This window comes from Chlamydotis macqueenii, chromosome Z (genome assembly GCF_036417535.1).
Source record: "Chlamydotis macqueenii isolate bChlMac1 chromosome Z, bChlMac1.mat, whole genome shotgun sequence".
In the NCBI taxonomy this organism is placed as follows: Eukaryota; Metazoa; Chordata; class Aves; order Otidiformes; family Otididae; genus Chlamydotis; species Chlamydotis macqueenii.
Genome location: NC_141593.1, coordinates 44,909,359 through 44,923,607, shown reverse-complemented (window position 1 = coordinate 44,923,607; position 14,249 = coordinate 44,909,359). Strand labels below are relative to the sequence as shown.

Here is a 14,249-nt window from a genome sequence, read left to right as displayed (position 1 = left end):
TGACCTCCCTCGACCTGCTGGCCACGCTTCTCTTGATGCAGCCCACGATGCAGTTGGCCTTCTGGGCCGCAAAGGCGCATTGCCAGCTCATTTTGAGCTTCTCATCCACCAGCACTCCCAAGTCCTTCTTCTCAGGGCTGCTCTCCATCCATTCTCCACCCAACCTGTATTTGTGCCTGGGCTTGCCATGACCCAGGTGCAGGACCTTGCACTTGGCCTGGTTGAACTTCATGAAATATCCTGATTTATTGCTATGAAGCTCCAGTAAGTATTAGAATGTATAAATATATTCTTAACACTGAAAGAAAGCTAATGTACCACAACTATGTACAATAAATGAGTAATTACAATCTGATTCTTGGCCCCAAAATAAAATTGATTATATCACCCTTAATTAAATTAAACATAATAAAATGATAGTGCAATACAATGTAAAGATAATATATCATTCAGCCTGAGCTTATATAAAGTAAATTTTACCAAACCTTTGAGAGTACTGGTACAGGTAATGTTGGTGAGGTGAGATACTTGGAGTCTGGTAAGATATTTGATGGAGTATTACATACGTAGTTGAATTAAAAGAAAAAAATAAAAAGGGAAACATACAAATTTGACTGCAAAATGATAGTGCAAACAGGTACATGTGAGCAGATAATCCATTCAATGCGAGCTCCCAGTCTGACATTTAAACAAAAAAAAAAAAAAGCATGAGCTTTGGATACAATAATTTTAGAAACAAACTGTATTAACTCATCATAAACCTTACCTTCATTAAAGTGAATTAGTAAATGTCTAAGTTTAGCAAAAAAAAACCCCTGTTTCACCTAGCTACGGCAGCCTGAGAAATCAGGGCCTGTCTTTGACTTCTAATAACAGAAGTATTTGTACACTGAGTGTTCAGCTCTTCCTCTTATTTAGCTTTCAATATTAATTTTGTTTTGTCCTAACCTAAATCTAATCAACATTATTTTTATCATCTTTACCACTTCCTGCATAATCAAGAAGTTTAATACAAGTCTGAGGTTGCAGTTTTACACTATATAAAATGGATGTAAGGTTGGAGGGTTGCACTGAAGAAGTTAAAAGATGTGTTTTTTTAGTGAAAGTCTCTTACACAAAATCTCTTTACTTAACTCAAGCAAAATCCAAGGTGATATGCTCAACTTTAATGGAGTTTCATAGAGTAAGAACTTTCAAATAGTGTTCTTGAAAGCAGGAAAGAAAATCAGAAAAAGGTCTGGTGGTCAGGATTTGAAAGTAGACCAATGGGCTGAGTGTGTGTGCATACATAAATATATATAATAACTGACAGTAAGAGCATTTGTGAATTTTCCGTAACTGGGTAATTTTAAATTGAATTGATTAAATATTTTTCCTAGAATAAGTGTTCTTTCTAAAACAAGAATGGATTCACAGAATTTATACAGTCTGGCACATCAGAGGTTGAGCTAGATGATCGCCATTTTCCCCTCTGGTCTTTTAATCTGTGAATCATATAATAAGCTGCCATGTAGCGGAGTTGGAAGTAGTGACATACATGGGGCAGCTGAACTTCACAGACTCTCAGAGGCAGACAGTTGTCAGCTGTCCAGACTTCATAACTTTAAGAGAATAGCTTTTAGAGAAAGCAACCTGCACACTTCTTAGTAATTTCGGCCTCATCTCTGCTGTGTTGGATGAAGGAAATTTTTGCATGCAGCAAAATTGACAGAAATATTTGTCGAGAATAGAAATACAGAGATGTGACTAAAGCATGTAATAGGTAGTGATGATTTTCCTGCTTTGTTTTGCACAAGCAGGAAAATCATCACTACCATTCAGAGCAAAACAAAACAAAAAAAAAAACAAAGCAAAACATTACCAAACTCAAAAAAAAAAAACCTAACAAAAAAAAACCCATGTGGATAAAATATTAAGTGATCTCATGGTTTAAACATCAATTTAAGAGGCCAGATATGGAGGAGCAGACCAAAGACAACAGCACTGATCAGCTACTGGTAGTTTAACTAAGATCAGATAACCCAGTAGTGGATACCTGACAGGCTAATAGGATCTACGCTTTACAATGACCATTCTTTCTACAGTATCAGCCTTCTACATTACTACTACCATGAACTTATAATCTGATCACAATGACATTCCAGTGAAATCCAAAGATCCTCTTGATATACCAGAGAACAGAAGCTGGCTTTTACAGAGAAGAGCACTCTCTGCTGCTCTCTTGGTATGTTTTCAGTGTTTCACAAAAATCCCTCTAAGAGGGTTCCTATGGGAAACATGGAAGGCACATTAAATGTCATCTTCACAAAGAGCACAGCTGCTTTGAGAATACAACTAGCACTTCCAGATGAACAGCAGTGCTATCTCTGTCCATAAGAGATGTATAGTATTTCATGTGTCATGTCAATTAGAGATTTGTTTTGTTTGGGGGAGAGAGGAGGATAGACAAAAAGTTATGTCCGGAAAATCTTGTTTGGCAACACAAGATCTTTATTTCCTCTGCTTCAGCAATCACTATCCCTGCTGGAGTTTCACACTGAAAGAACGAATGGTGCAACAGTTAGAGGTATAAAGGAAAACTGATACAAATAAAGAATAAATTTCAGTTTTGATTAAAAATATGGGAAGTGCTACAATTTGCAGTTGCACAATTGTTTTGATAGTCATTTTTTGTTATCTTTGCAATGTTAAAATGGCTAATTTATCTGTCTTGCTCTCATTTGTCCCTTTTTCACTTTAAAATGTCAAGTCAGTAGGAGTAATCGATATATGCTGAAAACTTAAGCAATTTTTACAATATAAATATGATGCTGTTTTATTTATAACAAACAAGATCATCTTGTTTTACTCATAGCAAGATTGCACTTTTACTACTCAGATAAAATGCTAAATATTATTGATTTCCGAACTATATGGTGTTTGCCAGTTCCAGAAAAATAAATAGGAGACTGTGAGCCAGGTACTGTAAAGTGAAGAAATCCTTTTCCTTCCATGATTTACAACAGCATAAGATACTTTATAATATACTTTTGCTAGATCTATATTTAACCCGCTTTATTGATACATTAGCTTAACATTCATAAATCATGTAATTTTCAGAGTTGAGAAAAAGAACAGATAGATAAGAGAAGACAGGAAAATAAGAGAGGAAGAATAAAAATTCCTATCCCTGCCACCCCCTCAAGGACTCCATTCTGATTTTAGAAAGATCATTCAAATGCTCCATTGAAGCTAATTGTATCATTACTCTACTGGACTGCTACTGCCACTATTCTCTCTCTTCTAAATTACTAGCAATGTTTTACCAATTTTGCATAAATTATTAGTATTAAACTTCCTATTGTGTTTGAATTACTGCTAACAGCCAGTCCATTGTTTTTTAAATAGCTGTAATATACTTATGTCATACCTGTGTTGAAGTTTGCTCCGTGGGAGCCATGACCTGAAACAGCTCAGGAATGCACGCCTAAAATTGATCCCAATATGTAAGGCTGTTGCCTTCAGCTGATGACACTCTGCGCAGGGTGATAACTCCGAGGAGCCCATTAGGCAGCACAGGAGAGCAAGGTGCAAGGCTACGCTTCCCTCTCCCAGCCTGAGCCAACTGTTCACAACTCTGCCCTACAAGTTGTTCTGGTGGCTGCTCTAACTTGTGGTAGCTAGCAATACTCGCAAGTGGCAAATGTTGGAGCAAGCAATTGCCAGAATACGTATGAATCTCCTACTATACTGCTTTTCTAGGTGTGGGATGCAAACCATGATTAAAACTCTGCTAAAAAGTCAGGAGGAATGAGTGAAGAGTCATTGATTTTACTTCGCTGGGCTATGGGCCAAGCCTCTGTGCATACTGTGTCACAGTATTGATTTTGCAGATGAGAGAGAAATTTGCAAGTTTGTTTTTTTGTTTTGTTGTGGGTTTTTTTTTTTTGCCTAGAGCAAAAATCATAGTTTTGCACAGTATTTATACTCAGATCACAACATTATCTGGAGAATGTGCAATGGTCTTGTCCAATTAGATATGAAGGTATTGAGTGCCTCATTTGATCTAGAAAGCTCTATAGCTTGCTAAAGAAATACAGATCTATCTATCCTTGTTATGTAAGAAATATATACAGCCACTGTCATGGTTATAGTTTGTACTAGATAATGTAGGGATAGTACTTCATTCAAAGCTGCTGTGGTTTTTGCTTTGTAAAAGGATACATCAGGCCCTAAGTGGACTATCTAGCTGAGATGCCAGGCATTTTATTTCCCATTAAGTGATGTTCAGTTGTCTGAACTAAGCACCTACTCTTGCTGAATCATTTTTTTGTGTCTCCAAGAAGCCTCACTTTTTGTTTTCTAGAATAAGCAGGAGGTTTCTGTGGAAGTTAGACATTCTGATCGCTGCAACCCCTTCCTAGACCTGGGCACTTTCCTTTGTTTAATTGGTTATAAAACTGGTACCGGCAACAGTAGATAACATTGTATATATCACTTAATCTTTCATTTTGACAACAAGGAACATTTTGGAATTCAGCATCCTTCAACACGGAAACATCCTACCTGCATTTTCCCACTTTCCATGGAGAGCTCAGCGCAGATGTCTCATTTTTCTTTAAAACTACTGCTTCCTCAGGAGTGTTTTTAGAAAATCTGGGAATTCAAGACTTCATAAGGATAGAGTTATACTGTAAGTAACATGACTGATGGTGGTTGTTGTTGTTGTTGTTGTTATTATAATTGCTACTACTGTTATTGCTTTCAATAGGACTAAATTAGAATTACCTTAAAGGGAGAATATTTTAAAACTGTTCTCTCGCTTTATTACTGTTACTACTGCTATTGTAGCTTTATCATTCTCCCCAGAATCCCAGCACTGGGAGTATACAAATATCTATTCAAAGATAATTTCTGCCTTATAGGGTTCTTATTCTAAGAACAAAGCGATCAGGCCCTGACTGCTCAGACTGTTCCTCCTTCCCTCGCTTGCTGCATTCCTGACACCAAATTCACTCCCTCCAGATTTTAAGGCCTGACATCACATGTGGCTGCTGGGAGATTCACTCACTCATAATGTATGACTCAGACCTTCTGTGGCACAATATCCTAGCTTAGTTACACTTTCACACTTTCTCATCACTAATTTTGGGGTTTTTTTTTTTTGTTTCGTTTTGGTTTTTGTGCATACCTAAATCTTTAGACTTTTATACATGAATAAATTTTAGTTGTACAAAAGAAAATTAAGGGTCTCACTAAATTCAGTAAGACAACTAATGTAGAATGAAAGCTTTATCGTAGTTGACTCAACATTCTAATGTTATATTGTTCATTATTAAAAAGGAGAATATTTAAAACGGTGAAGTATTGTTTCAAAAAACTTTTAGATTCATTTGAAATGGCACATCCATTAAAAAGTCTTGTACTTGGCAGATGCCTTTGAGACTTCTTTATAACTCTTTTAAATTTGGGATTAGATAATTCCTAATTTTTTTACAGATCAGTTGTGTTATCACACTCAAGTATTTTCCAGTGATGAGTACAAATAAATATATATAATATATATCATATAATGCAAAATATAATTACAGAAACAGTAATGTATCTTTATTAAAAAGTAAAATATTCTCATTACTTGTTTGGCGTTTTTTTTACAATCTTAATGTCTCAGGTTACTGAAGCAAACAGAGAAACACCTACTGCATTATTCTGTAGGCAGTTTAATTATAAAATATTGTGTAATGCATAATCAATTTGGTTTTTGTTATCTCAAAATGTAGTGCTGTCTGTGAAAGACACCCTGTTTTCAACAGTATTTTTCCCATGTTTATCAAGAATACGAACTACTTTCTGTTGAAGTTCTGTGAACAGATGAAAACACAGTAGCACTGTAGCCTCAGTGTCACGCAGTACAGAAAATGTACTGGTTCAGCACTTCAGTGGAAAATTTCTGAACTAATGAGGATATTCTTGTCTGATAAATGACTTTCTAATTTCAAAATAAAGATAATGGAAACATTAAAGGAATGCTTTTGAGAACTAAATGTATTCAGACAATTGGCAGAAGACCATAACTCTTTCTTCATAATAATAATATGCAGACAAATTTATGTCACTTGTCCCATTCATTCACTGGCATTCAAACTGTTACGTACTTATTAGTTTTATATGTCTTGTGACTAGTGAGGCATGAGAGAAAGCGAAAGGCTGAATTGGCCTGTATTTTCAGCATTTAAAAAAAAAAAGTTTAACTCATTACTGTCTAGCAAGTAGGGATATTTCTTCTCTTCCTAATCCTAATTAATTGAATAGGCAGATCTATTATTTTTTGTATGTCATAGGTAAGATGGTAGTGGAGCCAGAGTTGGGTGTTTGCATTGATAGTAGTATTGGTCTGAAACGAGGAATACACATTTCCATCACAAGTATCTTTCTCTCAAAAAAAAAAAAAAGTGTCACCTTGAACATTTCATATTTTGTAGGACCATTTAAATTTCATCATTCTATACTGTTTTATAATAGATGTGAATGTACATCACCAACATACACTTGATATTCTATTAATAGTACCACATAAATCAATGTCTTTTTTTTTGCTTGGTGTAATACTAAATAACAATAATGAAAATGTCAGGTGTCAGTGTTTAAGATGAGGACAGGTTAAAGATTATTTAAAACTGATTATGTCATAAACATTTGGCATTCCATACTTGTGAATAAAATTGTTTTTCTTGGCATTTTAATGATTGTTCTCAAGCTTTATAGTTAATTTATTTATGATGTAATCATCTTTAGACCTTTAAGTTTAACTTTGCAAAGCAAAAGTATCAGATCAAGAATCTTATAGGAAATATAAAATTTAGTGTCGTTTCTTCGGTTTTATCAAGTTTCAAATACTGCAGTACCTCTGTGTATAATATTCTAGGAAGCTATTACAAAAATGGAGGTGTCTATCCTAACTATACTTTAAAACACAGAGAAGTGAAGCATCTGGAAGAAGATACTTGATTACAAAAAACTCAAACCTTTGAATTTTTGTCTCTGTTCCTATAATCTTCTGCAGAAATAGTGGCTGAAAGCAACAAGACTGAATCAACTCTGAATAGTACACTCTGTTAAATACTCACATGAATGCAGGTTACACCCTCTAGCTGAAAGTCTTATGGTATCTGAGTGTTCACCGAATGATTATTTCCTATTTAAAAGCAATGATTTAAGCAGAAATTTAGAAGAAGGTTGGGAATACTATGATGTATTAATTTGGAAGATTTTCTATGGTTGCTTTGGAAATAGCTCTGAAGAGTCCAACATGAAGTTGCTGTTGGCCTTTTTTGCCCAAGCTTGCAACTTATTGTCCAAATGAGTGGAATTCAAACATTTCCTTTATAGAAAATGTTCAGCTTTTGTAATCTGTAGCATATTACATGGTAATCACTTTCTGCTTCTGCATATGATGCTCAGCCTTGATACTGCAAATGGTTCTCAATGACTGTGCTTTCTATTAGACCTTTTAGCCACAGCTAGCCACTGACCACTCTGCATGATTACCATCAACTTCATTTTCTGCTCCACTTTGCCAAGCTATAGCTGTGCTCTGCCTATATTTGATTGTGTTAGGGCCACATAAGCCCCTGCAGTGTTTGGAAAATTTTTGAATAACATCAGGGTAGGTAGGCCCCACAACATATTATTCCATCAGAAGAGAACTCCTGGACATACCCTCCCCCAGGAAATTACCAAAGTGCTCTATGCCCCAGTCCTTTGTTGCAAGAGGACATATTTTAGAACTCAGTCAGCGTATGTCCATGTCCTGTGGCATACCTTCCACAGGTGGTTTAAGCACTGTGCTTATAAATATAAAATTTCTTGCAAATTTGCAATGTAGTTGGTTTTAGCAGAATTATTTAAAATATTATAATTTTCCCTTTTTCTGACATATTCTAATTAGTCTTCATATACTCCAACAGAGGACCATACAGTAATCCTTGCTATCTGGGCTTTCGTCTCTGGACCTTCTGAGCCTAGTTACATTTTTTTTTTTCAAGATTGTATTACTTTTTTAGTGGTACCAAATAATAACATAAAATAACTAGTGTTATTTCAAAATATTTGTTATATGTTTTCTTGACTTTAAAACCTAAACAGTAAAATTATTTATCAGATCTGTCGTTCTGATATGCTAATTAATAGGCACATTCAGTGAGTCCAAAGCAGAATTTCTGTTTTCAGGCTCCACTCCAACACTATCCGGAGGATTAGAAAGACCTCCCCACAGAAGGTAACATTCAGCAGAAATTCTCTTTACCCAATCGCACGGAGTTTCTGTTGTTGTTGTTCTCCTGCTGTGTGCTTGATTTTTTTTCTTTTACCCCTCAGTAAGGGGAAATTGAGCTCTCAACTTTATCAAAATGAAACAAATTTCTCTTAGAATTCATATTACTGAGGAACATGTTTTAGACATAAGTTATTTCTTATTGTTGTATAAAACATTGATTTTTAAGCAGAAGAGATCATTTATTACAAAAGGCATTCTGTTTAAAAATTTACTGCACGTTATGCCTTATTTTATTCAGAAAGTCAATGCTTTGTGTGTTTGTCATTTTACTTTTCTCTCTCAGGTTCAGCTGTTGTAGAAAAATACTTTATAACAACCAGATTCGGGGCTTAAGGGATTGCAAGCATGTGGCCATCACTCAGCCTAAAGGTTGGCCAAAGTGGATCCAAATATTATAAAAAAGCCTAATGTGTCTTTAAAAAGTGAAAAGAAAATAAAAATATTTTATTGGAATCTTTTTTTTTTAATTCAGTAAACTAATATTTAAAAATATTTGAAGATAATTTGTTTCCTTGACTACTTTTAACTCTTTTGCTTTCCTCTCAAAGTCCATCTGTTGGATTAGTGGAACCTTCTCAGATCTTTAGTCCTTTAATTAAATCCGTAATAATTCAAAGTACTGGTAATCTCTTGATTAGGGATTACTTATTTTCATACATGATTGTCCTTGGATATGTGCAAGAAACAGTTTCAGAGAGAATATTCATAATTGTCAGCTCTTTCATTTCTGCTATATTCCTCATCTTATTATTTTGACCTGCAAAGATTCAGTTATGATTTTCTAAGCAAACTATAAAACCATGTAATGTGAAAGTTGCTTAGGAAATTACTCAATTTAGTTCACCATATATATACTGTTATAAACTACGTCAAAATTTGCCCTCTGATATTTGTAGAGATTGAGTGAATAAATAACAAAAGCAAATAGACAGTAGAGGATGTTGATTGGATTATAGTGGTGACAATTTAAATATAGCTAACAACGGTAATCAATTAGCATGTAAGCAGGAGATCCTTTTTATCCAAACTGAAAAGTAATGAAGCTAACACATTTCACTGTTTCTTGACTACTATGCTCTCTAGGAATCCACAAACAATTTGCTTTCCATTCTATTGACAAATTATTGTTCTCATTGTCAGTGAGTGTGAAGAATGATCTTTGAGGATAGGCTTCCCAAAGTAGGCTTTTCTCCTAAAACAATCAGTTTTATCCCATTAAATAGTAGGCTAGACATTAAAGGAATTCGTTCAGCCACCTAATGATTTTGTGATCCAATTAACTATGAAATAATTTAAATGTCCTTTGTTACTATCCTCTTTGTAGCTCCATCTGAAGTGATTTTTTCATTCGATGTTGGAAATGGACCTAGTGAAGTTACAGTCCAATCGCTCACTTCCTTAAATGACAACCAGTGGCATTATGTGAAGGCCGAACGAAACATCAAAGAGGCATCTTTACAAGTAGATAAGCTTCCTCAAGTATCTCACGCTGCTCCATCTGATGGGCATATTCGCTTGCAGCTCAACAGCCAGCTTTTTGTAGGTATGCACTCATTTAACAGAATCTTTCCTAGTTATCATAATGAAAATATGAAAAAAAAAAAGGAAGAAGAAAAAAAAAAAAGGAAGGAAAAAAGGTGACAGCTTGGTCAGTTTGTATGATGAGATGAGAGCCTTTGTGAAAAATCCATGGAGATGTAGGTCTAGTTTGAGTCTACAAATTCAGTGCTTGAGCCTATAGTTACTACCGGACAGGCTTTCAAAAAACATTTTTTGTAATGAGGTTTGTTTGAAGAACAGTTAAAGGATCTCTTCATTTTTTTTAGAAGATGTCATCTGCCGAAGGAAGATCTGTTACTTCTGTAATTTCTAGGAAATGTTGTCTCTCTTCATCCACAACTTCTCAGATTGCCCGGAAAAGTTGTAAATGCCCCATCATTGGAAGAGTTCAAGGTCAGGTTGGACAGGGCTTTGAGCAACATGATCTAATGAAAGATGTCCCTGCCCATGGCAGGGGGATTGGACTAGATGAACTTTAAAGGTCCATTGCAATTCAAACCAGTATATGATTCTATGATCTACTCCTCTACCCTTTGCAAACACATATAATGAAATAATCAAACTATATTTACTGTAGTATTGGAAACAAGAGAAAGGGATTATTTTTTAAATTTAGATTTAATTTAGATTTAGATTAGATTAGATTTCAATTTAGATTAGACATAAGGAAGACATTTTTTTTTACAATAAGAGTGGTGAAACACTGGAACAGGTTAACTGGGGAACTGGTAGATGCCACTTCCCCAGAAACGTTCTAGGTCAGGCTGGACAGGGCTCTGAGCAACCTGATGTAGTTGAAGACCTCCCTGCTCCTTGCAGTGGATGCTGCCTGTAGATGGCCTTTAAAAGTCCTGTCCAACCCAAATTATTATAAAAGTCTATGACTTCACACAATGAGGAAAAATCCAGTGTGTTGGGGAGGAGTGTAGTTAAGGGGAATACTGTTATGAAACAGTAGCTACAGAAACTGTGAATCCTTAGGAAAAAATTAAATGGAGAGGGAACCCTTGCATGCTGGAATTGGAATTTTCAGCTGTGTCTCAAAAGGCATCAAAAGAAGAAGATGGATACTAGACCAAACATTGAAGAATGTTATATTTTTATTAAAAGCGTAGGGGAGGATTCTATAACAAGGAAGATATTAAAGATATTATCTATAGGGGAGTTAAGGAGAAGTCTCAAAATTAGTTTATATTCACAGTAATGGACTAGAACTATTAATGGAAGAACTAGGCAATTTCTATTTGCTATACTACAGTAAATTAAATTGCTATCTGTTAACTTGACTTACTGCTATTATATGAACAGTTATATTGTACTGCTAACTGCTATTATATGAACAGTTGAAATTAGATCAGTTTGAATTTGCAAGGTCTGTTCCGTGAAGCAAGACTAAGAAATTGTCTAATTCTACATATTTTTATGCTAAGATCAAGTCTAAACAGTTTTCTGGTGATTTTGACAATTAATTGATTTCTAGTTCTTCTGATCGTTCTCCCAGCAATCTAATACTGTACTAATCTGTCTGGACAGTTGCACTTTCATGTGATTTTTACTTAAGTAATTAGTCATTGAATAGAGTCATTTTTTTTTTCTGTAAAATAATTTGACAAATTCTAATAAATTGATATACATCCATCTCTTATATGAAGGTGATAATTTTAAAACCATTCTAACTTATCTACAAGCAAGCTATCTTCTTTTCCTCACATAATGTTCAGGTGAATAATTGTATTAGAAGAGTAATTCTGTTGTTTTGCTTCAGGTGTGGGTTTTTTCCTCTGAAAATCCTTGAAGATTCTGGAAGTAAAATGAAATAGCACTCACTATAGTACTGTGTACCTTGAAATCCTTTATAAATTTCTACAATTATTTTGAAATAATTTGGAATAGAACTGATAAAAATGGCATTTGTTTAATCGTATTCAGTCAAAACAGTGGTTTTGAAGTGTGACATGACAAATGAGAGCAATTCATGTGAATAATTTGTGTCACACATTTCCTGAATATAATTTGTGAGGGTTTGCTATGACTGTAGCAAGTTTTTTTGAGTAATCTATTTCTGCAACTTCAATACTGTCATGTGAATCAATATGGTGTCTAGTTTACTTGAGTTTTGAGTTAAAACATTTTTTTCGATAATGCAACTTTTTATGACTCCCAACTGTTTATAAGACATTTTAATCTCTTCAATTAAATATCGTTGCCTTCAATGGAGGGAGTAATGAGACTTACTATTTAATGGCTTCCACTGACAGTCCGTTGGTACAAGCTCAGGCTTGTCTGCTGGAGCCAGTGAAAGGATCTATAGAAAAATGAAACATAATGTCCTAAGAATGGCATTAGCAGAGGCACTCTTTACTTAAATGTTATCTTGTATGCCTAATACCTGCCATAGTCACTCATCAGTCAGTTACTACAACTGTAATTTCGTAAAGTTAAAACACTTTCTTTACTTCTCAGATGTTTATAATCTGGTTTTCCAAAGAAGCCAGAAGAAGAACTGAAGTCTAAAGCTGCCATCAAAATGCTAATTTTAGCAATGATAACACAAAATCTTTGTGTTTAGGTGGTTAGGTGATTTTGTGCCATTATATCTGTAAATAACAACAGATATGTCAAGATTTTCAGTGTAACACCAATAATTTTACAAACTTTGAAATAGAAAAGGGTGATTAATTGGAAATGCAGGAGAATTATAGTTTGTAATCTTACATATTGTGGAGTATTTTCTGCTTTTACTTTTTTAAAAGAGAACAAATGACAGGAAATACCAGAGTAAATGGTGCAACAATGTAAAAGAGAGATGGTATGTAGATTGCACACCTGGCTAAGCAATCAGGATGAATAAAATGCTAACAGTGATGAAGTGTGCTAAAAATAAAAAACAGTGAAAACAAATGAAGCAACACTTGTTGTTATCCTTAGAATTGCCCTATATCTTTATCACATATGTGTGGTAGTCAAATATATCATGATCGGTGTTCCTCTGTAGTGCAGGGGATAAACTTTCCTATTACTCAAGAATGGGCATGGCTTCTAGTATGGGATAAAGTATGGCCAGACACCAGCTGTGAGGTATCATGATCCATACCATTAGACTTAGAGACAGACAAATACACAGATTAGCTGATCAGTCAGCAGGATCTTGAAAAACTGTACAGCTCATCACCGTCCTATCCTCTTTTTTTTCCTTTTCCTTTTTTTTTTTCCTTTCTTTCTTGATTCTTTCCTTTTTTATTTCCTGTTTTTTTTCTCTCCTGTTTTTTTTCTCCCTCCCCTCCCTTCACCTCCTCTCTCCTTCCTTCCCTCCCCTTTCCTCCCCTCCCCTCCCCTCCCCTCCCCTCCCCTCCCCTCCTGTCTCCTCCCTTCTCCTCTCCTCTCCGAACCTCTCCAAACCTCTCCTTTCTCTTCCATTCCCGCACCTTACCTTCCCACACCTTCCTGCACCTTCATTTCTTACTGTGCAAAAACCTTATTTCCCATTAAAAGCTTCAAGAGTTTGCTATAATTACTTGACAAAAAAAGAAATCAGATATGTATTTAAAGCTATTTATAAATTTTTTTTCACATGCATAGGCTTGTATCTTGGAATTTCATAAGATTGTTCAGAGGAACTGTAAAACAAAGAGATTTTTGCAGATCAGTTCTTTTAAATTTTTAAAAGCTCATACTAATTTATTTCAGGTGGGACAGCATCCAGGCAAAAAGGATTTTTAGGATGTATTCGTTCATTACAGTTGAATGGAATGGCTCTTGACCTGGAAGAGAGGGCAAAGGTGACGCCAGGAGTTGAACCAGGCTGTCCTGGACATTGTAGCAGCTATGGTAACCTGTGCCACAATGGTGGAAAATGTAGAGAGAAATATAGTGGATTCTCCTGTGATTGCACTTTCTCTGCCTATACTGGACCATTCTGTAAGAAAGGTAAGCATGTCTTTTAGCCTTACCACTTATTGAAAACAGGATCATACAGTCCAGATCTTTATAGCCTTTTAAAGATATGTGTAAATGCTTTATAGCCTTTTAAAGATACGTGTAAGTGCGAAATATTTCTGTTTTACTTAATGTAGAGAAGCATTCAGTTGAATTTGTTCAGTAAGTGTACATTTTATTAAACACTGTCTTCCAGAGAGATGTTCAAGATCTACTGTTTAAAGCAGGAGCCACATTACCCGAGAAGATCAGCATCTTTTCTCTAATTTTAAGAAACTCGTTTGATTCTTTCATATTTTACTAAAGCTAGGAACTATATCTTTATGAATAAAACTTTAGATTTCTGTCTTTCAAGTCTTAATCTCAAAACTAGGACTAAATTTGTAAAACAAACCAAGGAGCAGAAAGACCTTAAACTTCTTTTTATGGTAAGAAAAAA

The 14,249-nt window shown here is 35.0% G+C and overlaps 1 protein-coding gene across 2 annotated transcripts in view; it reads left to right on the top strand.

Annotated features, from left to right (window-relative positions):
- The window catches only part of CNTNAP4 (contactin associated protein family member 4), a 262,043-nt gene that overhangs the window by 228,452 nt on the left and 19,342 nt on the right, over positions 1-14,249 (top strand). For both annotated transcript variants that reach the window (XM_086770060.1, XM_086770059.1), the window contains exons 16-18: positions 4,502-4,672; positions 9,639-9,857; positions 13,562-13,801. In XM_086770060.1, coding sequence (XP_086626186.1) covers positions 4,502-4,672; positions 9,639-9,857; positions 13,562-13,801 — 630 coding nt within the window. The remainder of the gene's footprint in view (positions 1-4,501; positions 4,673-9,638; positions 9,858-13,561; positions 13,802-14,249) is intronic.